Consider the following 25,267-nt stretch of genomic DNA (forward strand, 5'->3'; position numbering starts at 1 on the left):
TTGACTGTGACGTCCCTTAGGTGGCAACCCACGGACGTCATGCAATGCCCCCAGGCAGAGGACACACACCTTGTGGAGGTCCATGATGGACATAGTCCTCAGAAACTGGGAGCATCGACAGAAACCAAACGAGGCGATGAATGAAAAAGAAAGAGAAAACTGCTAGACTGTGACGACACCAGCAGGCAACTGAGGCACCGCCATCACGGGGGGGGGGGGGGGGGGGGGGGGACACGAAAGTGAAAAACTTACTGAATTGCAGAAATACCAGACTGAGGAGTCTAAGGTGAACCAAGAGAGACCCGGCATCAACGAAACACGCAAAAAAAGAAAAATAATCAGTGCAAACGTTTTCCAAGGCAATTTCCTGAAGAAAATCCAAGAGCTCACTTAATCGTGAGGCGAAAGTTCTGTGGAAAAAAGGAGATTGAGGAGGGACCCTGCGTGGATGCGTGGTTTAGAGCATGCTCAGTGTGCACAGTCAAAGTTCCAGAAACTTTGACATAAGTTTTCTGTGCCATGCTCCATCCGAAGATGTCACCCATGTGTGAGGTCTACCATCCTCCTTGTCCTGGGAGAAACAACTTACCCATAACAGAAAGAATATACTCGTCTTTCAGAACTAGTCCAGTAAGCTGTCTGCATAGCACCGAGAATTCATGCTGGTGTGTTCCAAGTTATATGGATAACAGATACGTTGCTCCTTTTATCTGGTGAAACTTTGGGTGCTGCATAACGGCGTGACAAAGCGTTTTACATCAGCCGAGGCAGCTCAACAATTTGTGCAGGGCCTGGAATCAGCATGGAAAGAGGCTTCCGCTACATTAGATTATGTTCTAATATATCAGTTTTTTGGTATTAACAATTGTACTGCCTTTTCTCTGGGATGCAGAGACCGGTATCAATATGCGCAGAGGCTTCGACTACATGAGTTTCTGTTCTAAAATCTCAGCTCTTTGATTTAGCGATCCTGCTGCCTTTTTGCTTGGAGTTACTTCCTTGGAAGTTTTATTTTTTTTTACTTTTCTTCTCTTTTTTGGTAACATGGATTATTACGGGGATTTTTCAAACAGTGGTATTGAACATCACCATTGATCATAGTGATTTGATATCCTGCAGATTTCAGGAATGTAGTGATAAGAGGGGGATGGAATGGAGGGATGGGTGGTTAGGTGGTCACTGATAGCATTGGGGGTGATCCATATCCTTCGTAAGAAGGGAGTTAGTTGTTGGAAGGAGAGGGGGAAGAGGGGATTATTTAGTCATTAATATTACTGGTTGGGGGAAGGGAAGTTTTCATGACTTGGGGTAAAGAATTTCAGGGGAGGTGGAGGAGACAAGGAACTTTTGGGCAACAAAGGGAAACAGAGTCTAAGGTGGGGGTTTCCAGAGGATTGTTAGGTGTATTACTCACTGACAGGCCAATACAGTAAGGAGCGGTAGGAAGAGCTGCGTTAGTGCCGGGCGCACCCGCGGTTGTCGCACGCACAGTCCGGCTCACCTACCGCTCGATACTGTATTTAAATAGCTTGCAAATGCAAGCTGCGTCCAAGAAGCGGCCGTGAAGCGTTAGGCCCGCGCAACCCATTTTACTGTGTAGAGTGCTATACAGTATCCTGGGTGCGCTGGCATCTGTCATTTCAAATGACATTTGAAATGACAGGTACCAGGAAGTGGACGTTCTCCTACGCTCGGGATTGCCAGTCCTCTCTCCCCTCCTCCTGAAGCAAGGCGCATAAAGCAGCCTTGCTTCGGGAGGAGGGGAGAGAGGACTGGCAATCCCGAGCGTAGGAGAACCGTCCACTTCGTTGCTACTTTTTTTTTCGATTTTTCGATTTTTTTCCGCTTTCGTTGCTTCGGGAGGAGGGGAGAGGACTGGGGCTGCCCCGGAGACCAGCACCCATGGACGCGGCCAGGGCAGGTGAGCGGGGGCTGGGGGAAAGTTTGCCGCCTACCCTTACCCCTGCCTCTAACGCAGGGGTAAGGGTAGGCGGTAAGTTAGCAGGTTAAACACGCGGCAAAACGGCAGGTTAAAAAAGCGATAGTCGGGGCGCGCGTTACTGTATGGGAGGGAATAGCTAATTCGATCGTTTACATCTAATATACATGCCGCGGGTGGAAGGGGTTACCCGGTGATTTAAAGAGGCGGTAAGAATGGGTTAAAGGGGATAGTGTATCGTGGGTTGGACTAACGCGGCCGAAAAGTGAGTAGAAAGCGGGTTATGAGCAGGGTAACCGCAGCCACACTTTACTTTATTGACCTGTGAGACTGCTAATGGGAGGTGCTAGGCTGGGGGGACTTCCCTTGTTTAATCAGTCTTTCTTGGAATAATATATTTCAGCAAGGAATTGGGTAAAGACAAACTGCAAATTATTTCTTGGAATGTTGCTGGTCTTTGTTCTCCTGCTAAAAGACCAAGTTCTTTGAGCCTTATCTTGGAAAAAGGCAAACATTGAACTACTTCAAGAAACCCAACTTAATGGCATATTACATGGGAAATTAACACACGGGTGGACAGAAGCCGTTTACTGGTCTTCCTCGGGCACAAAGAAAGGTGTGGCCATTTTGGTTACTAAACAGGTCCTCCTTTGTGCCGGAAAGAGTTATAGAAGATTCAGCTGGCTGTTATTTGATAGTGATAGTGATGATCTAGTACTGTAATGTATAGGCTCCAATAATTATGATAAAAGCAAGTTTGTTTACCGTAAACTGTGTTTCCATGAATAGTAGGATGAATTAGCCATGCTGTCTGGAAGCGCCCCCTGGCAGCCCGGAGCGGAACTTCTCTTAGAATGTTAGAAATAAAACTATTTGCTCACTCCTGTGCGCCCACACAGTGGCTTCCTGTGCGATTCTCTCCTTCAGTCAGTAAGAAAGCAAAGGACAGGAACGAAGAGAAGAGTTAGATGTACAATGTAGTGAAAAAACTGTCCAGGGAGGTGGGTGAGAATGCATGGCTAATTCATCCTGCTATCCACGAAAAATACTGCCTACGGTAAGCAAACTTGCTTTTCCCCACAGATAAGCAGGCTGAATTAGCCATGCTGTCTGGGAATCCCTAGCTGTGACAGATGAAGCCCAGGATACTTTTATTAAATTTGTGTACTCTTGTGGAGTGTGGGCAGTTTTTTTGGTGGTTTTTTTTATAATTTTGTTGCATGACATAGAATTTTGTGTTCCATCAATGCATCAGATTTTGTAAGGTGTTGGAGGCAGTAATGGGACGTAAAGGTATACAGGAAAGACCACGTTGCTGCCTTGCAAATGTCTTCAACAGGATCTTGTCGAAGGTGCGCTATCGAGGTAGACATTGCCCTTATCTGGTGATCTTTGGGAGTTGACGTTAGCTGTTGAGACTTTGACGAATAACAGAAGTTAATGCATTGTGTAAACCAGCTTGAAAGGGTTCGCTTTGAAACTGGACATCCTGGTGTGTTTGAATTGAAAGTTAGAAATAGTTGAGAGCGTCTTGCCAGATAGTTGGTCCTTTGTTTGTAATAGGCTAGTGCCCTCTTACAATTCAGCGTGTGCAGGAAGGCCTCCCGAATGTGGTTTTGGAAAGAAGGTAGGTAGTGTGATTGTCTGGTTTAGATGGAACACAAACTACTTTTGGATGGAAGGATGGATGAGTGCGTAAGGGCACCTTGTCATGGTGGAACTGGAGTAAGGGGGATAATGGACTAGTGCTTGAAGTTCGCTGACTCGCCGAACTGAGGTTATTGCTACTAAAAACAATACTTTCCAAGTGAGAAATTTTAACTCTGAAGTTTGCATTGGTTCAAATGGTGGGAGCATTAATGCTTCCAAGACTATATTCAAGTCCCAAGGTATGGCAGGTTTCGTTATGGGAGGCCTGAATTTTAACGCTCCTTTCATGAACAGAGTTACGAGCGGGTGAGTGGATATAGATGTTCCTTGAAATGAAGGATGATATGCTGCTTTGGCGCTAAGATGTACTCTTATGGAAGAAACTGCAAGCCCGGAAGTATACAGTATATGTAGGTATTCAAATAATTCTTCCGGTGAAGAATGAAAGGGATTAAGGTCTAATGATGCACACTAGTGGTGAAATCTCTTCCATTTCACGGCTAGTTTTTCCTGGTAGATAACTTTCTGGAGGAGATTAGAATTTCTTTAATCTCTGATGGAATCTGGAGATGGGTCAGTATTTCCCTTTCAACCTCCATGCTGTCAGGTGAAGAGAGTCTTGCATTGGATGGAGCAGTGATCCCTTGTCTTGAGTTAGCAGATCTGGTCTTTGTGGTAGAAGAATCGGTGGCTGTATGGAAAGGTGTATGAGGTATGCATACCATGATTGTCTTGGCCAAGATGGGGCTATAAGGATGAGATCTGATGCATCTGCTATGCATTTCTGTATTACTCGAGATAGCAATGGAATTGGCGGAAAGGCATACAGCAGTCTGGCTGTCCATTTGAGTAGAAAGGCATCTTGTGATATCCGTCAGCTTGGGTATAGGAAGCAAAAAATTTCCAGTTTTGTGTTTTGCTCAGTTGCAAAAAGGTCTATTTGTGAAAAACCCCATTGTCAGAAAAGTGATAGGGCTACTTGTTGGTGAAGTTCCCATTCGTGAGGGTGAAATATTCTGCTTAGGCGGGCTGCAGTCGTGTTTGTTATTCCCAGGAGATATATGGCCTGAAGGAGTATGAAATGTGTTGGGGCCCATTCCAGCGTTAGTACAGCTTTTCTGCATAGAATCTTGGAACCTGACCCTCCTTCCTTGTTTATGTAGAACATTGCTACTTGGTTGTCTGTACATACCATGACTGCCTTGTTTTATTTATTTATTTATTTATTTATTTAACAATTTTTATATACCGGCATTCGTAGGACACATCATGTCGGTTCACAATTAACTGAGAAAGGAAATTACAATGAACGAGGATAGAGAGAGTCAACGATATTACAATGAACTAGGAACCAGGATAGAGAGAGTCAACGAGCAGGGATACAACTTTGAAAAACGAACTGGATGATGATTATCCATGTTAAGAGTAGGTATGCATCAGGATGTTAAGGATGCATTTACACTTAAGAAATTAACATATGAACTTATTTACAAAATTAAAATTAAATGCAGGGGCAGGGAGAGGGGAGAGGGGGAGCGAGGGGGGGAAAGGAGAGGAGGGGGTAGGGGTATAGGAGAACGTTAAGGCAGTGGCACTTTCAAGGAAAGGCTGTTTGTAGGAAAAGAGGGGAGGGGTAGGGGAGAGGCAGCAAAGTGCTGGGGAAGGGTGGGGGGAGGGAGCAGGGGGGGAGGGAGCTGGGGAGGGTGAGGGAGCTAGAATGGTGAGGGAGAAGGGGGGAGCTGGGAAGGTAAGGGAGCGGGGGGAGTTGAGATGGCGAAAGGGAGGTTGAGGAGGGGGTGTGTAGGCTGAGCGTGAGCTGAGTAAGATCGAGACATGACAATGCCTAGGATTGGGAGGAGTTGGGGTATGCCTGTTTAAAGAGCCATGTCTTGATTCCTTTTTTGAAATGGCTCAGGGACGGTTCTAGGCGGAGTTTAGCAGGAAGGGAGTTCCAGAGGGTGGGACCCGCAATGGAGAAGGCTCTGTCCCGGGTAGTGGTAAGGTGCCCAATTTTGAGTGATTCTCAATTCTCCCATATTTTGAAGAATATGGGAGAATGTTTGAATTGCTAACCAAATGGCTCATAGTTCTAATAGATCGATCTGTAGGGATCTTTCCCCAGAGGACCAGAGACCTTGTGTTTTGAAATGTAGCACATGTGCTCCCCATCCCTTTGTTGAGGCATCGGTGGTCATCACTATTTGGTGGTTTGGGTTCTGAAACGAAGCACCTGACTGTAGTATTCCGAGACTTAGTCACCAGTTGAGGTCTTCTAACATAGGCTTTCTTAGGATCAGTCGTCACGACATAAGGGATAAGTGCTGTGTCCATTGAGATTCTAGCCCCCACTGTAATCGTCGCATGTGGAGACGAGTGTGGGGTACTACTTACATAGCTGCAGCCATGTGCCCTAAAACCTTTAGGACTTGACGGGCCATGGGTTGTGAGTAGTTTTAGGGACAACTCCAGTTCTCGGATCTATCTTGCATAGGCTCGGCGGTGCGCACAAGCCCTGGGACGCGCGTATGTCCTGGAGCTTCGAAAAATGGGCGGTCTGGGGGCGGGGCCTGTGCCAGGATGGCGAGCCGGCGCAGGCAGGCGTAACTTTTTCAACAATGGTGGGGGGGGGGATTTAGTTAGGGCTGGGGGGTGGGTTAGATAGGGGAAGGGAGGGGAAGGTGGGGGGGCCGGAGAAAAAGTTCCTTCCAAGGCCGCTCCGATTTCGGAGCGGCCTTGGAGGGACCGGGGAAAACCATCGGGGCTCCCCTCGGGCTCGGCGCACACAAGGTGCACATGTGTGCACCCCCTTGCGTGCGCCGACCCCAGATTTTATAACAGCTAGAAAAGCTGAGAAAGTTGTATAAAAAGGCGCGATTCAATGAAATGGAGGGAGGTGGAGTCCCAGAGCAGAGGACACGTTTCTCCGCTCACATCACGTGTCCTTATCAAGCTTTGTCATCTTTAAGAAGCTCCACCTCGGCTGCCTCAGAGGGACATCCCAGACAGAATGGCTAGTTCAGTCTGCTTATCTGCGAGGAAAAACTAGTAAACAGATGAGCAAACTATTTGAAAACAAAGAAAACTACAGTAAATACTAAATTACAAGAGATGCAATATCACATTATTTATAGAGGCTATTTTACGGGAGCAAAACGTTTTCAAATGGGTCTTTTGACATCTGATCAATGTGTAAAATGGCATGTGCTAACTCGGAGCTTTCCAAAATGTGTGTTGCCTGCAGTGTGAAGATGTGTCACGCGAACGTAGCACATTAAAGCAGTTGGCACCTCAGAAGCCGCTCCCCTCCAGCATCACGCGCATGCGACGGCAACTCCAACGCAAACGTAGCACGCAGTGTTGCCAACCTCGCTTATCTCCAGCAAGTTTGAGCTTTTTTTTCTAACGATCCGCTTTTTTTTTTTTTTCAGTTCGCAGGCTGCTTATTATTGGGCGATTTTTGCTGTTAATCGTGTTTTTTGGGGGATTGGTGGGTGGGACTTGAGCCCAGCTATCCTTGTCATTAACTGCTGCTGCCGATGAGGCCCGGCCACGAGGAGCACGTGGGCAAGCAGGTACTGACTGCAAGCAACAGTGTCTGGTGTTCATGGAAGGTGTTATGCAGCACGGCAGGCTTGAACCCTGAAGGGAGTGAAGCACTTAACTGGCAACAATCAAAAAGAAGAGGTACATGAGTGTGGGGGCCAGACATGTGCTGGGGGGGTGGAAAGATACGAGTGTGTTACTCAAATTATAACAATAACAATCTTGGAATATTATATATTTTTAATATAAATGAAAGGTTTTCATGAGATAAAATGTTTCACGACACAACCTATGTATATATTTAAGGAAACATACATAAATTGTCGAAATACGTTTCGTTTGTTTAACCTTTAACCTCTGGTTTGCTAATAGACTGAATTACTGTGTCGTGAAATTATGTTTGTCTAAAAAGTGTATCACCAACATGACAAGTTTGGAAAGCTCTGTGCTAACTTGATACAATTTTAGGTTATGTCCGCAACTATATGATTTTTGGGCAGCTGTGTTGAATGTGATTTTTGGGATAATCACATCCGGCCTTTCTGCGAGAAACATTGGTGTTGGGAGACATTAAGTGGAACATCACTATCTATGGGTAACAAGAAATGTATGCAGATTACAATATTGTTGGCAAATCTGGTAATATTACAGGGTTGGGTGAATGAGAATTCTCCATCTTATCAAGCCTGGATTAATCAAGTGCGGGAATGAAGATCCATTGAAGAGTTAGATGAGAAAATGATGCATATATTGATAAATGAATCATGCTTTGGCCTGGAAAAAATGTATAGACAAAAATATATAATAGTTTTATAGAAACTGATGTATCCTGGTGGATGAATAGTGGTTGAACAATAAGTGTATGGTTGTTGGTCATGTGTATGTTAGCTGTAGTAGCAGTTTCTGTGTTTTATAACTTTAAATAAAGGTGATGCACTATTATACTTATGATTATGTTCAGATTAATATTACATAAGAACATAAGAAATTGCCATGCTGGGTCAGACCAAGGGTCCATCAAGCCCAGCATCCTGTTTCCAACAGAGGCCAAAACCAGGCCACAAGAACCTGGCAATTACCCAAACACTAAGAAGATCCCATGCTACTGATGCAATTAATAGCAGTAAAATTGATTAATAGCCATTAATGGACTTCTCCTCCAAGAACTTATCCAAACCTTTTTTGAACCCAGCTACACTAACTGCACTAACCACATCCTCTGGCAACAAATTCCAGAACTTTATTGTGCGTTGAGTGAAAAAGAATTTTCTCCGATTAGTCTTAAATGTGCTACTTGCTAACTTCATGGAATGCCCCCTAGTCCTTCTATTATTCGAAAGTGAAAATAACCAAGTCACATCTAATCGTTCAAGACCTCTCATGATCTTAAAGACCTCTATCATATCCCCCCTCAGCCGTCTCTTCTCCAAGCTGAACAGCCCTAACCTCTTCAGCCTTTCCTCATAGGGAAGCTGTTCCATCCCCTTTATCATTTTGGTTGCCCTTCTCTGTACCTTCTCCATCGCAACTATATCTTTTTTGAGATGCGGCGACCAGAATTGTACACAGTATTCAAGGTGTGGTCTCACCATGGAGCGATATAGAGGCATTATGACATTTTCCGTTCTATTAACCATTCCCTTCCTAATAATTCCTAAAGCAAAATTGCTTACCTTGTAATAGGTGTTATCCCAGGACAGCAGGATGTAGTCCTCACATATGGGTGACGTCATGTACGGAGCCCTTAAGCGGGAAAAACTTCTGGCAAGTTTCTAGAAGCTTTTAACTGGCTGCCTGAGGCTACTGAGCATGCCCGGCATGCCATGATATTCCCTGCCACAGGGGTCTCACTCCAGTCTTTTATGTAGCAATAAGCGGTAGCAAAATAAAATAATAAAAGTCTGAGGCCCAACTCCGCGGGGTGGCGGGTGGGTTCCGTGAGGACTACATCCTGCTGTCCTGGGATAACACCTATTACAAGGTAAGCAATTTTGCTTTATCCCAGGACAAGCAGGATGCTAGTCCTCACATATGGGTGATTAGCAAGCTAGAGGCTGAGTCATTGTCTATGCAGGTATCCGGAATGGTTTGTTGAAGAAATGAGCCAGCCGAAGATCACAGCAGATTGGATGTAGAAGGAGTTGGGATTATACTGGAAACAAGTTCTTTAAGACAGATTGTCCATAGGCTGAATCCTGTCGTCCTTCCTTGTCCAAACAGTAATGAGCTGCAAAGGTGTGAAGAGAACTCCATGTTGCTGCTTTACAAATGTCAATGATGGGTACTGACCGAAAATGTGCTACTGATGTTGACATTGCTCTTACTGAATGTGCCTTTACTCGCCCTTGGAGAGGAAGGCCTGCATTTCCATAACAAAATTGTATGCAATCTGCTAACCAATTGGATAGAGTATGCTTTCCCACTGCTTTACCTGGCTTATTTGGGTCAGAAGACACAAAAAGCTGATTGGATTTCCTGAGGGAGGTAGTGCGATTTAAATAAAAAGACAATGCACGTTTACAGTCCAAAGTGTGTAGAGCTCTTTCGCCTTGGTGAGAATGAGGCCTTGGAAAGAATGTGGGTAGAACTATTGTTTGGTTCAAGTGGAATTCCGTAACTACCTTAGGAAGGAATTTTGGATGTGTCCGGAGAACCACTCTGTCATGGAGAAACTTTGTATAAGGTTCATATGTAACCAGTGCTTGTAACTCACTAACCCGTCTAGCTGATGTGATGGCTATGAGGAAGATAGTTTTCCATGTGAGAAATTTAAGGTCACAGGAATCTATGGGTTCGAAAGGAGAACGCATTAATGCTGTTAATACCAGATTCAGGTCCCATTGTGTAGCTGGAGGCTGAATTGGTGGTTTAAGGTGAGTTAGACCTCTCATGAATCTACTGACGAGAGGTTGTGTGGATATAGGTGCATCTCCTATTTTGTTATGATAAGCGGAGATTGCACTCAAATGCACTCTGATTGACGATGTCTGCAGACCAGAGTTCGAAAGATGGTACAAATAATCTAGAAGAGTAGATGTGGGGCAAGTGAAAAGATCAATATTGTTTTGCTTGCACCAGAAAGTAAACCGTTTCCATTTGAAAGAATAATTCTTTCTTGTGGAAGGTTTGCGTGACGCTATAAGTACTTGAGAAACATTAGTTGATAGATTAAGTGATTGTAGGATTAAGCTCTCAACATCCATGCAGTCAGGGATAGGGATTGAAAGTTGGGATGGCGCAACCGACCCTGATCCTGAGTGATGAGATTGGGAGCTACACCCAGGCGTACTGGATCCTGGACTGACAGGTCTAGCAGTGTGGGAAACCATACTTGTCGAGGCCAATATGGGGCTATGAGGATCATGGATCCCTTGTCCTGTTGCAACTTCACCAGTGTCTTGGTGATGAGCGGTATTGGAGGATATGCATATAGTAGGCCTGAGTTCCAAGGGCGAGCAAAAGCGTCCTTGGCTGGTTGATTCTTCTGTTTGTGCAGAGAACAGAAGTTGTCCACTTTGTGGTTCAGATGCGACGCAAAGAGGTCTGTTGTTGGCTGTCCCCAACGTTGGAATATTCTGGTCGCAATGGAGGGATTCAAAGACCATTCGTGTGGTTGGAACTGGCGACTGAGTCGGTCTGCTAGTACATTTTGAATCCCTGCTAGATAAGTGGCCTGTAGGAACATGGAGTGGTTCAAGGCCCAGTCCCAAATCTGTGCCGCTTCCTGACAAAGGAGATTCAACCCCGTACCCCCCTGTTTGTTGAGGTACCACATGGCTACTGTATTGTCTGTCTGGATTAACACAGTTTTGTGCGAAAGGCAGTCTTTGAACGCATGCAGCGCATAACGTATAGCTCGAAGTTCCAGAAAATTGATTTGATATGTGGCTTCGAGTTTTGTCCAAGTTCCCTGAGTTTGAAGAGAATTTACATGAGCTCCCCATCCCAAGGTGGATGCATCTGTAGTTAATGTTATCTGAGGGATCGGTTTTTGGAAGGGTAGACCCTTGCGTAAATTGTCCTTGATTGTCCACCATTGTAGCGAGGAGCGTAGTTGGCGGGTTACTTGGATTCGATAATGTAGTGGTTGAACGGCTTGGATCCACTGTGAGCGAAGAGTCCATTGGGTTAGTCGCATGGCAAGTCTGGCCATAGGAGTGACGTGAACCGTTGAAGCCATGTGGCCTAGTAAGATGAGAAACTGATGTGCCGTCACTTGTGGTTGTGTGGACATGGAGTACGCCAACTGGGCCAGAGATTGTGCACGGTCTGCTGGAAGAAAAGCTCGTGCAAGGTTTGTGTCCAATTCTGCTCCTATGTATTGGAGGAGATGAGACGGTTGCAGGTGGGATTTTTGATAATTGATGAGAAAACCCAGTCTGTGAAGTAACTGAATTGTGTAATGTAGAGCAGTGGTTCTCAACCTTTTTTCTGTCGGGACACACCTGACAGATGGTTCTCACATGCGTGACACACTGACCCATGATCGTCACAGGGCTAGATGTAAATGTACAGTTTGCATCCACGGGAACCCCCCTGATCCACAATAATGGATGTAAAGCAGAATTATGACATTCCCCATTCAACTCATCTACAAAAAAGATATTCTGGTTCTGGTGTCATCTCAGTAACAGCAACTCAAACTCCTTCTACTTTCAGGCTCAATAGCCCTACTTATGAAAAGACAGCAGTTTACCACCAATGCATGTCCTCTTGAGAAAACGCAACAAATAAGACTGATAAAACACTTACATGCTAGTAAAATATCTCTGTAACAGACACAGAACCGACCTAACATACTCCCAGGATCTGTAGTAATGCACATAAACTAATCCACACACAGTTACACCTGTATTATGGAATACACTCAAACAGGAGCAACCCTATCTATGAAAAGGCAACACTATAAATATTAAAATCAGGCCCTAAAAACCAATACACCTCTTATTAGGAAAACAGAACTAACAAGCAGCTATAGATCCCCACACAGAAATAATTGTAAAACTATACTAATAAGCAGAATAAATGTTTCACAACAACTATGAACAGAATAACATCCAACAATTAAAAACTCATAAAAACTATTAAAAATTCTCCAAACACCAATAAAATATTTCAAAAAAAGCAGACACATCACATAATATTAAATAATTAAAATGGCAGTCAATCAAGAAAAATAAACTTAAAAAGCCACCTTTACTTACCCCCTCCAGCAGCTGTCCTACTCCTCTTCCATGCAGGCTGTAGCACACACCAGAAGCAGCAGTAGTGGCTAAGCTCTATACTCATGGTCCTCTTCCTTAGGGCCCATGTCTCTCACACACACACACCATACCAGTCATGCCCCCATGACCAGTTTCTGTCTCTCACACACCAATCATCTCCCAGTCTTTGACAAACACACCAGTCACCTTCCTGAACAGTTTCTCTCATGCCATACACACACACACAGGCTTCCCACTCCCGTGTTCCACTTACATATATGGGCTTCTCACTCTCATAATCACTTTCTCTTTCTCACATACACTCACCAGTCTCTCACTCCCATGCTTGTTCTCTCCACATGCACAGGCTTCTCATTCCCATAATCACTTTCTTTCTCTCACACATACACACACACCAGTCACCTGATCTCTCTCATGCATACACACACACAGGCTTCCCACTCCCATGTTCTCTTTCAGATATACAGGCTTCTCACTCCCATGCTCACTCTTCACATGCACAGGCTTCTTATTCCCATAATCACTTTCTTTCTCTCTCTCACATACACACAAACACACACCAGTCACTTGATCTCTCTCATGCATATACACACACACATAGGCTTCCCACTCTCATGTTCTCTTTCAGATATACAGGCTTCTCACTCCCATGCTGTGTCTCACACACACACAGGTTTCTCACTCCCATGCCCACTCTTCACCTGCACAGGCTTTTCATTCCCATAATCACTTTCTCTCTCTCACACATACACACACACCCGTCACCTGATCTCTCTCATGCATACACACACACAGGCTTCCCACTCCCATGTTCTCTTTCAGATATACAGGCTTCTCACTCCCGTGCTGTATCTCACACACTCCCATGCTCACTCTTCACATGCACAGGCTTCTTATTCCCACATACACATACACACACACCCGTCACCTGATCTCTCTCATGCATGCATACACACACATACACAGGCTTCCCACTTCCATGTTCTGTCTTACATACACAGGCTTCTCCCTCCCATGCTGTGTCTCACACACACCCAGGTTCTCACTCCCATGCTCACTCTCTTCACATGCACAGGCTTCTCATTCCCATAATCACTTTCTCTGTTACACACACATACACACACACCAGTCTCTCTCTCTCATTTCCATGCTCGCTCTCCACGTGCACAGGCTTCTCATTCCCTGAATCACATTCTCTCTCTCACATTCACATACACACCAGTCACACCGTCACCTTACCAACCAGTCTCTCTCATATACATGCACACACACAGGCTTCCCACTCCCATGCTTTCTCACATACCCAGATTTCTCACTTCCATGCTTTTTCTCTCTCTCTCTCTCTCACACACACACAAACACACATCCCTGACTGTCTCACATACACATCAGTCATCTCCTTGAGCAGTCACTTTCATTGTCTCTCACATATACACATACATCAGCTCTCTGACCAGTTTCTCTCAATCACACACATACTCTCGATCAAATACATTCTCTCACTTACACACAGGCTCTCAATCACACACATTCTCTCACACACAGGCTGGCTGGCTGCTTCTCTCTCTTTCTGTCACTCACTTCCTCTCTCTCTCCCTCCCCCCCCCCCAACGGTAGCTGCTCCTCCTCCTCCAGCCCCCGCAGGCCAATAAGGAAGAATTCCATCGATCGCGGGAGGCTCCTGCTGCTCTCTCCTCTCCCGATTACCGTCTGCTGCAATAGCTTGGGGGCCGATGCTGCAGCGGCCGCTGCTACTTCATCACGCGGCACGGCCTTTCTTCTTCCCGCGCACCGCGTATCACTTCCTGGTCCGGGGGGGGGAATGCAGGCGCGGGAAGAAGAAAAGGCCAGCCGCGGATGCCACAGATTTTTTTTTTTTTTTGCACCGCTGCCGTTCCCGCTGGGCTTGAACGTGCTGATAGCCCGGCGGCAACGGCAGCGGTGCAAAAAAAAAAAAAAATCTGTGGCATCCGCGGCGGGCCTTTTCTTCTTCCCGCGCCTGCATTTCCCCCCCCCCCCCGACCAGGAAGTGATACGCGGTGCGCGGGAAGAAGAAAGGCCGTGCCGCGTGATAAACTAGCAGTGGCCGCTGCTAGTTTATCACGCGGCACGGCCTTTCTTCTTCCCGCGCCTGCATCCCCCCCCACCCCGGACCCTGAACAGGAAGTGGTGCGCGGGAAGAAGAAAGGCCGTGCCGCGTGAGAAAGGCCGTGCCTGCTAGTTTATCACGCGGCACGGCCTTTCTTCTTCCCGCGCATCACTTCCTGTTCCGGGTCCGGGGGGGGGGGGGGGGGATACAGGCGCGGGAAGAAGAAAAGGGCAGCCGCGGATGCCACAGCTTTTTTTTTTTTTTTGCACCGCTGCCGTTCCCGCTGGGCTTGAACGTGCTGATAGCCCGGCGGCAACGGCAGCAGGGAAGAACGAGCAGCGGGAGGGACCGGGAGCCACGCGACACACCTGCCGGTGCTTGGCGACACACTGGTGTGTCGCGACGCACCGGTTGAGAACCGCTGATGTAGAGAAGTCAGTGCTCCTTGTTGCGACTGACTTTTTATTAGCCAATCGTCTAGGTAAGGGAAGACATGAACACCTTGTTTGTGCAAATGTCCTGCTACTACTGCTAGGAATTTGGTGAATACTCTGGGAGCTGAGGCGAGGCCGAATGGTAGGACTCTGTATTGGAAATGCTGGTGTCCCACCTTGAATCTTAGGTATTTGCGATGAGGTGGGAATATAGGTATGTGAGTATATGCATCTTGGAGATCCAGAGAACAAAGCCAATCCCCCTTTTGTATGAGTGGAAGCATGGTGCCTAAGGATACCATTCTGAATTTTTCTTTCCTTAGAAATTTGTTGAGATTTCTGAGATCTAGAATGGGACAAAGGCCTCCGGTTTTCTTTGGAATGAGGAAATACCGGGAATAGAATCCTCTTCCCTTCTGAGAGTGTGGTACGTGTTCCACAGCTTTTGCTTTCAGAAGAGTAGATAATTCCGTTTGTAGTGAGGAATGTGTTCGAGATAGGAGTTTTGTGGTGGAAAATCCTGAGGGGGAGATGTGAAGTCTAGGTGGTAACCCTGATGAACTATGGATAAGACCCACTGATCTGTGGTAATACTTTCCCATTCGTTGTAAAATTGGGAAATCCTTCCCCCTACTGGTAATTCTGGAAAAGGGTTTGGTTGGCTCTGCCCTCTGGGATGGCTTTCAAAAACCAGAGGTGGAAGCTGTTTGGGGCGGAGGCTGCGGCCTTGCAGCTCGTTGCTGTCTTTGCTGAGGAAGTTGTTGAGGTCTTGTAGACCGTGGTCTAGAGACCTGAGGGTAATATCTCCTTGGCCTGTAGAAAGGGCGTCTTGTGTCTCTACGTGGCGGCTTACGGGTAGGGTGAGGTGCAGTTTCATGTGACAAAGTGGAGAGCTGCTTTAATGTTTCAGAGTGCTCTCTAAGCTGTGCCACGGCATCTTGCACCTTTGTGCCAAACAAATTATCACCTTGGCAAGGCAAGTCCACTAATTTATCTTGTACTTCCGGACGTAAGTCCGAAGCCTTCAGCCAGGCCCATCTTCGTGCACTGATGCCAGATGCTGCAGTTCTGGATGAAGTCTCAAAAGCATCATACGCCGCTCGCACCTCATGTTTTCCAGCATCTAGACCTTTTTGCACAATTTGTTGTGCTGCCTCCTGTTGTTGTTGAGGTAGGGATGGGAGAAATTCCTCTATCTGTTTCCAGAGATTTCTCTGATGCTGCGTCATATACAGCTGATACGCAGCAATTCTGGAATTCAACATGGCTCCCTGGTAAATCTTTCTTCCCATAAGGTCTAGGAATCTGTTATCTTTCCCTGGAGGAATAGAGGCGTGCGCCCTGGATCTGCGTGATTTCTTTTGAGCAGATTCTACGACTAATGAGTTGTGTGGCAGTTGTGGTTTTTCAAAACCTGGGGCTGCTTGAACTAAATACGTGGAGTCCACTCTCCGATTTACACCAGGTGTTGTACACGGGTGTTCCCAAATTCTTTGTTGAAGGTGCAGCAGCACTTCATGCACTGGGATAGCCAAGTTATGTTTTGGGGGATCTACAAATTGTAGTATCTCCAGTGTCTGTTGTCTTTCATCTTTTTCAGCTTGGAGCTGAAAAGGGATGGATTCTGACATTTCCTGGATGAAGGAGGCAAATGATAAGTCCTCAGGAGGGGATTGTTTCTTGGCCTGAGGTGGAGTACCTTCTGATAAAAAATCTTCAGAAGAATGCTCCGATTGTGTATCCGACCATGTGTCTGTTGGGGGCTGGTATTGATGATGTTCCAGCCTTCTAGACGGTGACACCCCAGATGGGCCTTGTAAAGGATCTTGAATGTCAGGTGCACCATCACTGACTTCACTTTCCTCTTCAGGCTGTGTAGGCAAGGAAGCTAAAAGGTCCTGATACCTTTTTGTAAGTATGGCATGCAACCTTTTCTCAGAAGAAACTTCTGGAGCATGCATGGAAGTGTGCTTAGACTTTCCTGATGCCTTCTTCCCTTGTACAGGAGCTCTGGACGGAGCTAGGGTGTATTGAGGTGTTGCTTGCGAAGTAGTTGGCAGTGCTGAAGTTAGGAAAGAAAACATAGAAATGGGAATCATTGAGGAGATGGGCCTGGCAGCCATTGTGGACATCGAGGTTTGTAAAATATTCAATTCCATCGATGGCTCCGGCATTTGTATCGACGATGAGGCTGCTGGTATCGGCTGAGTAGCGGGCATCGCTGAAGAGCAGCTGGGCACATCTATCGACATAGACAGAGCTGTTAATGCAGACGCTGCCGCCGTCATCGGCATCGAGATCGACGATGGCACCGGCATCGATATCGAGGAGGGCATCGACACGATAGTCGGCATCGACTGGTCCATCGGCATCGGCATCGGCCCGGTGGCCGGCATCGACCCTAGGGCCGGCATCGGCGATGACGCCGGTATCTTCTCCTTAAGGGCATCAGTGACAATTTGCTTAATCAAAGCGGTTAAGTCTGTCACAGAAGTCGATGGTATCGATTCCCCTGTAGGTGTTACGGAGGTCGATGATAACTTTCGTTGTTTAGGTACCGGTTCCTCTGGCGGTGGCAATGGAGGAATTGAATGGTGCCTACGGTGTTTATGTTTTGTGCGAACCTCAGATACAGATTTTGACGATGCCACAGATGGTGTTGGCGAAGAAGCATCCCCCGAACCCTCCGGGATCCTTTTCTTTATCAGTATCTTTTTCGATATGCCCACCGGTGAGGATTTTGTCGAAGTCGTGGGCGACGGTGACGTCTGGATTTGAAAAATTGGAGCCATCTTTTCATGGCGAAGTTTCCTACCTTTCACCGTCATTTCTTGGCATTGGGCACAAGAGGCGATGTCATGGTCTCCACCCAAACAGCGAACGCACGCGACGTGCGGGTCCGTGATCGACATAGTCCGGTTGCAGGCCGGACATTTTTTGAATCCTGAAGTTTTCTCCGTCGACATCCGTCGATGAATTCGGACTCCGTTTTTTAGTGAAAAAGTATATGGTAGCCGGTGACAAACCGAGCGAGACCCGTATGGGGCAAAAATTTGGAAATGAACTTTATCGTTGTGAGGTAACTCACAGGGCTCCTATAACCCGTGATGCAGCTAGCAGCGCGGAAAAAAGAAGACCGGAGTGAGACCCCTGTGGCAGGGAATATCATGGCATGCCGGGCATGCTCAGTAGCCTCAGGCAGCCAGTTAAAAGCTTCTAGAAACTTGCCAGAAGTTTTTCCCGCTTAAGGGCTCCGTACATGACGTCACCCATATGTGAGGACTAGCATCCTGCTTGTCCTGGGATAACATTCTATTTGCTTTTTTGACTGCTGCAGCACACTGAGCTGACGATTTTAAAGTATTATCCACTATGATGCCTAGATCTTTTTCCTGGTTGGTAGCTCCTAATATGGAACCTAACATCATGTAACTACAGCAAGGGTTATTTTTCCCTATATGCAACACCTTGCACTTGTCCACATTAAATTTCATCTGCCATTTGGATGCCCAATCTTCAAGTCTTGCAAGGTCCTCCTGCAATGTATCATAGTCTGCTTGTGATTTAACTACTCTGAATAATTTTGTATCATCTGCAAATTTGATAACCTCACTCGTCGTATTCCTTTCCAGATCATTTATATATATATTGAAAAGCACTGGTCCAAGTACAGATCCCTGAGGCACTCCACTGTTTACCCTTTTCCACTGAGAAAATTGACCATTTAATCCTACTCTCTGTTTCCTGTCTTTTAACCAGCTTGTAATCCACGAAAGGACATCGCCTCCTATCCCATGACTTTTTAGTTTTCGTAGAAGCCTCTCATGAGGGACTTTGTCAAACGCCTTCTGAAAATCCGAATACACTACATCTACCGGTTCACCTTTATCCACATGTTTATTAACCCCTTCAAAAAAATGAAGCAGATTTGTTAGGCAAGACTTCCCTTGGATAAATCCATGTTAACTATGTTCCATTAAATCATGTCTTTCTATATGCTTTACAATTTTGTTCTTGAGAATAGTTTCCACTATTTTTCCCGGCACTGAAGTCAGGCTCACTGGTCTATAGTTACCCGGATCGCCCCTGGAGCCTTTTTTTAAATATTGGGGTTACATTGGCCACCCTCCAGTCTTCAGGTACAATGGATGATTTTAATGATAGGTTACAAATTTTAACTAATAGATCAGAAATTTCATTTTTGAGTTCCTTCAGAACCCTAGGATGCATACCATCCGGTCCAGGTGATTTGCTACTCTTTAGTTTGTCAATCTGGCCTACTACATCTTCCAGGTTCACAGTGATTTCGTTCAGTTCGTCTGACTCATCACCCCTGAAAACCACCTCCGGAATTGGTATCTCCCCAACATCCTCATTAGTAAACAAGGAGGCAAAGAATTCATTTAGTCTTTCTGCAATGGCCTTATCTTCCCTAAGAGCCCCTTTAACCCCTCTGTCATCTAATGGTCCAACCGACTCCCTCACAGGTTTCTTGCTTTTGATATATTTAAAAAAGTTTTTATTATGAGTTTTTGCCTCTATGGCTAATTTCATTTCAAATTCTCTCTTCGCCTGTCTTATCAATGTTTTACACTTAGCTTGACAATGCTTATGTTTTATCCTATTTTCTTCAGATGGATCCTTCTTCCAACACCACAATAAAGATATGGAAAAAAATGAACATTTATTTCTTACACAATTTCCTGCCAAAGGCATTCACGGCATGATATAACATACCTTAAAATCAACAAAAGCAAATACACACCTCTCTTCCCAGTTGTAATAGTCAATCAGCAGCACTCCATAAAAACATCTAACATCCCTCTGAGCTTATCTACCCACATATCCCAACCCTACACAGCCAAAGCCAACCACCCCAAGCCCTACCCTGTCAAATCCCCTGATCATACGAATTCAAGTACTATAACTCAATCATTGGACTCAGCTTTAACCTTCTGGGAAAACTTGACCAAACAGCAAAGACTTAAGATTCTTTTTAAACAAGACAATCTCAAATACATCGCAAATTCTTAGGCAGACTATTCTATAAATGAGGTGCTACACAAAAGGCAGCCCTATTTCTAATCTCTTTAATCAATGTAACCATTAACTACATCTCTCAGAAACCAATCTTAGGCCTAGATTATCATTTTGCTATAAATATAGCAAAAATAGCACCCACGATAAAAAAAAAAGGGCATGGTTAGGATAATTTTCCTGGTACCACATCGCATAGATATTTTTTCACAATGCAAGTTAAATTTATCGCTCTCTCTCCCCTACCGGGATTTGCGATAAATCCCGTAACATACAGTTATCGCAGGTATAACGCTCAGAAAAATGGTGTCGCTATTTCCAGCGTTAAATCCTGCGATAGTGGGCATTACGTTATCACACACAACATTAACCAGCCCTCATTTCCTTTACTCTGCCCAAACTCCACCCACTCAACCACTAATTTTAAATTTGCATACGCATTTCATGATGTATTTATCGAATGCATTACACCACGATAACGCCCTAATACATTTTGATAAATGACCGTCAATGTCCTACAAGTTACCTGCAATTTTAAATGATTCCAAAAATATTTAGAAGCTTGTCCCAGGACTTCTCTAAATATGAGCATTCATACTTTAAAATGCAGTATGTATTGCACTAGTAACCACTGCAGTGACTTCAATACTGGTGTAATATGGTCCCTATATCTGCTACCAGCCACCACCTTTGCTGCATCATTCTGAATCAGCTGAAGCCTTCAAAAACTTTGATAAACCTCAATAAATGGTACATTAGTCTAACCATGACAATATCAAAACTCAAAGTAATGTGTGAAGCCTTAATTGATCCAGAATTGCTCGCATTTGATAAATAGCATAAAGATAGAAAAAAACTGTCCTTAGAAATAAATATGCTCTTCCATCCTTAGCTCATTTTCAACAACCATTCCTAAAATCTTTACCTGACTAATGGAATTACTATATCTTGTATGGTTTCAGATCTTCTAGTGCAGAATTCTCCACCAATAACATCTAACTTTTAGCTGGATTCAATACAAGTTTATTCTGACTCATCCACTCTTGTATGGCTTTCAAATTAGCAATTAGACTATCTGCAGAAGATCCCTATCTGCTCCTAAGGTAACATAAAGTTGCATGTCATCAGCATAAATACAGAACTGTAAGTTTAGCTGTTTGATCAATTCTGCCAACAGCCTTATATAGATATTAAAATCAGTGAAAATGTAGATCCTTGAGGAACCGATAACTGTTCAAAACAGGATGAAAAAAAGGACACCAGTAAGTTTTTTCCCATTTGAATATAAAGAACACTAAGCCATTGTATTACCTGTAATACCAGCACTAACTATACAGTCAGGCTAAGAGAATGTTAAAAACTATGATATTTATTTTTATTTATTTATTTTTCTATACTGACATTCGACTTGACATATCACATCGGTTTATATATAACAAGATGTCTAAGGCTTGCCTTATGACATGATACAGTATAACAGCTTAATTGAGTAACTAGCTAACCAAGTACATAAACTGTTTTATAAGGTATTATTACAATATAACAGGCTTATTAGAATAACTTCTTACAGAGTATATCAAGAGTTAAATAAATTAAATTAACTATGTACAGTGGCAGGAATGGGACTGGGGGCAGAAGGGGGTTGTTATAAGGTGGGAGGGGGGGGCTGTGTGGGATTATTTATCTAGTATGAATGCTTTCCGGAAGAGCCAGGTTTTGAGGTTCTTTCGGAAGGTGGGTGTAGAGGGGTCAGTTCTGAGTGCGGGAGGAAGGTTGTTCCAGAGGTGAGGGCTGGCTACAGATACAGCGCGTTCTCTAGTTTAACTCCAGCTCCGGAGGTGGCGTTATCCGCAAGTCAAGGGCTCATGAGAAATTTAAAAAATACAGTCCTCTGTGGTTCCTCCTAGTTAGTATCATTGCAACACTTAAATTTACTACCTGCGGGGTTTAAAAATAAAGATATGTGCTTGATTTAAAAAAAAAAAAAAGTCTGGACGTACAATATGCCCACACAATAGCAACGGGTGCTTAGCTATGGGTGTCCAGCAACTTCAGCAAAATTGCCAGAAGCAGGATAAAAATAGACATTTGCATTGAACGCCCATCGCAATTGTGAGAGAGATAGGGATGCACAATTCTTTCCTAGCATGTCCTTTTTCATGCAGCACCTCATCAGGCTCCCAGTGGATGTGGCTACGAGTGCCCATTTTAAGTCTTATTACATCATCCCATCAAAGTGCTGGCATAGTTGTTACATGACTGCCTGCTCAATTAATGTTGATTAAAAAAGGAAAATTCACTACAGACCTGTAGTTATTCAAATCTTTGGAGTCAAGGGAGGATTTTTTTTAAGAAGTGGTCAAATAACTGCCACCTTGAAAGGATCCCAGAATCTGTCATTAGACAGAGAGGTATTGTTAGGTATTATCAAACAGATCAAATCCACTCATTTCCTTCAAAAAGCCATAGAGGGCAAAGATCTAAAACTGAACCTATAGGATTAATCTTTGAAAGTAAAGGATCACATTGACCTCATCCTCCTTGAGAGATTGAAATTCCTCCAGCTCTTCCCCATCCCCTTGGCAACTGCAGACAGAACACCACTTAAACAAGTACATGCTCTCACCTACATCTTACTCTTTGCAATTTTATCTACAAAATAAGAAGCAAAACTTGACATAGCCCAACTGATGGAGACCTCATATTTGACACAATTCTAAATAGCTCCTCAGTGGAGTTTTCAGTCTTCTTTATCCTTGAAACAAAATATTGCTTCTTGGCTACTCTAACTGCTTTACCATAACTTCTCAAAACTATTTTAAAAATAATTTCTTCCTGCAGGGTGGATTCTTTATGCGTTACCACTCTAACCTACCCTTATCAAGTTTCAGCTCATACATCCCCGGTAAACCAAAGGGACAAGAGGCCTACACAGGATAAAACTCATTTTAATATGGGCTATATGAGCCAAAACTTTTTAATCCATGATCCGATAAAGCAACAAGATTTTCCTCTCCATTCACAGCTGTCTTCAAACACAAATCTAAAATCTTTAAAAATTCCTCAGGATCCATTTTATGCCTGGGGCAGGCATTTCACCTACCCTTCTCCCTATCCCTCAGCTCAATTCAATACACATAATACAGCACATAAATGAAAAACTAACAAGGCGAAACTGACAAAATATACACATCAAGAACACAAATCCAAAAGTTTTAGCATGGTTCTGAAAAAGACCAAAAAATTCTACAGAGCAGATACTAAAAAATGTCCAGGAAAACATTTATTTATTTATTTATTTAAGGGTTTTTATATACCGCAGTACGTAAGGAAATACATCACCGCGGTTTACATTAAACAATAACTTAGCAACAGGCTTTACATTGACATTCTTAATAGGTATTAAATAAACTAACATCCATATAACAGTTTTGACGGAAAACAGGCTGAACAGACTGTGGACCATCCAATAAAGTATAACATACCATTAAACTATTGATGTAACTATTAAACCTTAACAAACCAACACATATTATGATTATAATACCTTTTAAAGAGGCAGTCCCTTCAGGGCCAAACCAACTTGCAGCTCATATACCCGAGGAGGTGTTTTAAAAAAAACAATAGGAAAGGAGACAGGAGGCTATCACATTCTCAGGTAAATTCAACAGTGACTCAAAGGCACACTCAAAAGTTAATATAATTTTTACATCTCCAAAATTAGTTTTCTGATGTTTTTGTTTTTTTTTTTATTTAAAAGTTATTTTATTAATCCCATCGTGTGCTATCCTCCGGCCTTTTTTTTTTCCCGTGTTTCTGCGATATTCTCAGACCTTTCCCCACCCCCTTCACTGTATCCAGCAAAAATCCATTAAATACTCAAAACGTGCAAGACGACGTATGGCTAATTTCTGAAAACAAAAATCAGAAACGCATCCGACACAATTATTGTTAAACACTTTCCTTCTGAGGCTGAGAAATAAAGGAGACGAAGCATTATCTGAAAGATCACCGCAGGTTTCACGCAAATTTGAGCGGGTGAGGAGGCAACCCTTATTTTGGGCTAGCTTTACAAAGTGTGTTTTTATTTCTTATTATTTGGGGGAGGGGGGGGGGGGGAGAGAGTGTCCTTTATACAGACGTTATGGGAGGAAAGCTTGCGTGACCGAGGCTCTGATGGCACATGTCTTATTTTCTGCCGTCCATGGGATGCGGATGAGGGGGCCGGTGACTAGGACCTCAGGAGTAAAAGGGGCGGATTCTCCAGACATTCACAGGAGACATTTTGCGGGAAGAGTCGGACACAAAGGAGGGTCACGGAATTGACCGCCCTCCTAACATAAACTCTTTGCAGTTACCCCCGTCAAAAGCCGGACCAGGCAGGCAGAGGGAGGGGGCGGCTCTGGCATACTGGCGAACTTCCCTCCTCACCACGCATTCCCCGGGGCGCCGGCACTCACCTGCAGTAGCAACAGTCCCCCGCCAGCCGCCTCCTCTCCCTCCAGCTTCTGTCGCTTGCCGTCTCCGCTTCCGTCGCCGGCTCCTCCGGGCCCTCGCTCTGGCTCCCGCTTCAGGCCCCGGCTGGGGTTCAGCAGTAGCGGCACCTCCGCCATGTCCCAGACCCAACGCGACCCCTCCCCCTAACCGTGAAACCAAAACAGTGAGAGCGTAGTGAGGATGGGAGGAAAAAGAGCACGCGCGCCTGTGTGTGGAAACTGCACGCGCCACCAACTGCAGCAGAACCGCGCGGAGTCCCTGCTGGTGACGAGAGAAGGGGGGTGAGAGAGAGAGAGTAGAGGAGCCGCGCGCAAGCGCACACACACACACACACACAGCGAAATGGAAAGCAGCGGTGTGTGTGCTCGCTACCTCGTAAATATGTAAAATAAAAACAAACAAAAAAAAATCTCTTCAAGGAGCAAGTGACATCGAAAATCTGCAGCTTCAAGCAAATACAAATTAAAAAATATGTACTATAATTCTTACATTAAATTAAAAAAAAAAAACCCCGCGCAGTACTTTGCCGAATTGAAGATGAACGGGATGCGGGGCCTTTAAGATGTTATTGACTGGGTGGCAGGAAAAAAGAAAACAGAAAGAAGAAGGCTAATGGTGTTAGCGGCAACAGCGGCAAGAGACGAAAAGCGACCGAACCAACGCAGTGACAGCGGTCAGAGCCCCGGAGCCAGTGCGGAGAGCAGAGGGGGAGGAGCTCGCACAGGGTTCGGGAAACTTCGGCAACTGCCGGCGAGAGAAGGGTTGCATTCGGATGTCTCCGGGGCTTGGAGGGGGGGTACTTGGGGGTTTCCGGAGCTTGGGGGGGGGGGTTAGCGAGGATCGCCAGATAGTA

The 25,267-nt window shown here is 44.9% G+C and overlaps 1 protein-coding gene across 12 annotated transcripts in view; it reads right to left on the bottom strand.

The window, feature by feature from the left end:
* Positions 1 to 24,661, bottom strand: part of RBFOX2 (RNA binding fox-1 homolog 2) — a 932,501-nt gene extending 907,840 nt beyond the window's left edge. For all 12 annotated transcript variants that reach the window (XM_029590392.1, XM_029590393.1, XM_029590386.1 and 9 more), the window contains exon 1: positions 24,378 to 24,661. In XM_029590392.1, the coding sequence (XP_029446252.1) occupies positions 24,378 to 24,530 (153 nt within the window). In that variant the 5' untranslated portion in view covers positions 24,531 to 24,661. The remainder of the gene's footprint in view (positions 1 to 24,377) is intronic.
* Positions 24,662 to 25,267: the final 606 nt, after the last annotated feature.

Source organism: Rhinatrema bivittatum, chromosome 2 (genome assembly GCF_901001135.1).
Source record: "Rhinatrema bivittatum chromosome 2, aRhiBiv1.1, whole genome shotgun sequence".
NCBI lineage: Eukaryota > Metazoa > Chordata > Amphibia > Gymnophiona > Rhinatrematidae > Rhinatrema > Rhinatrema bivittatum.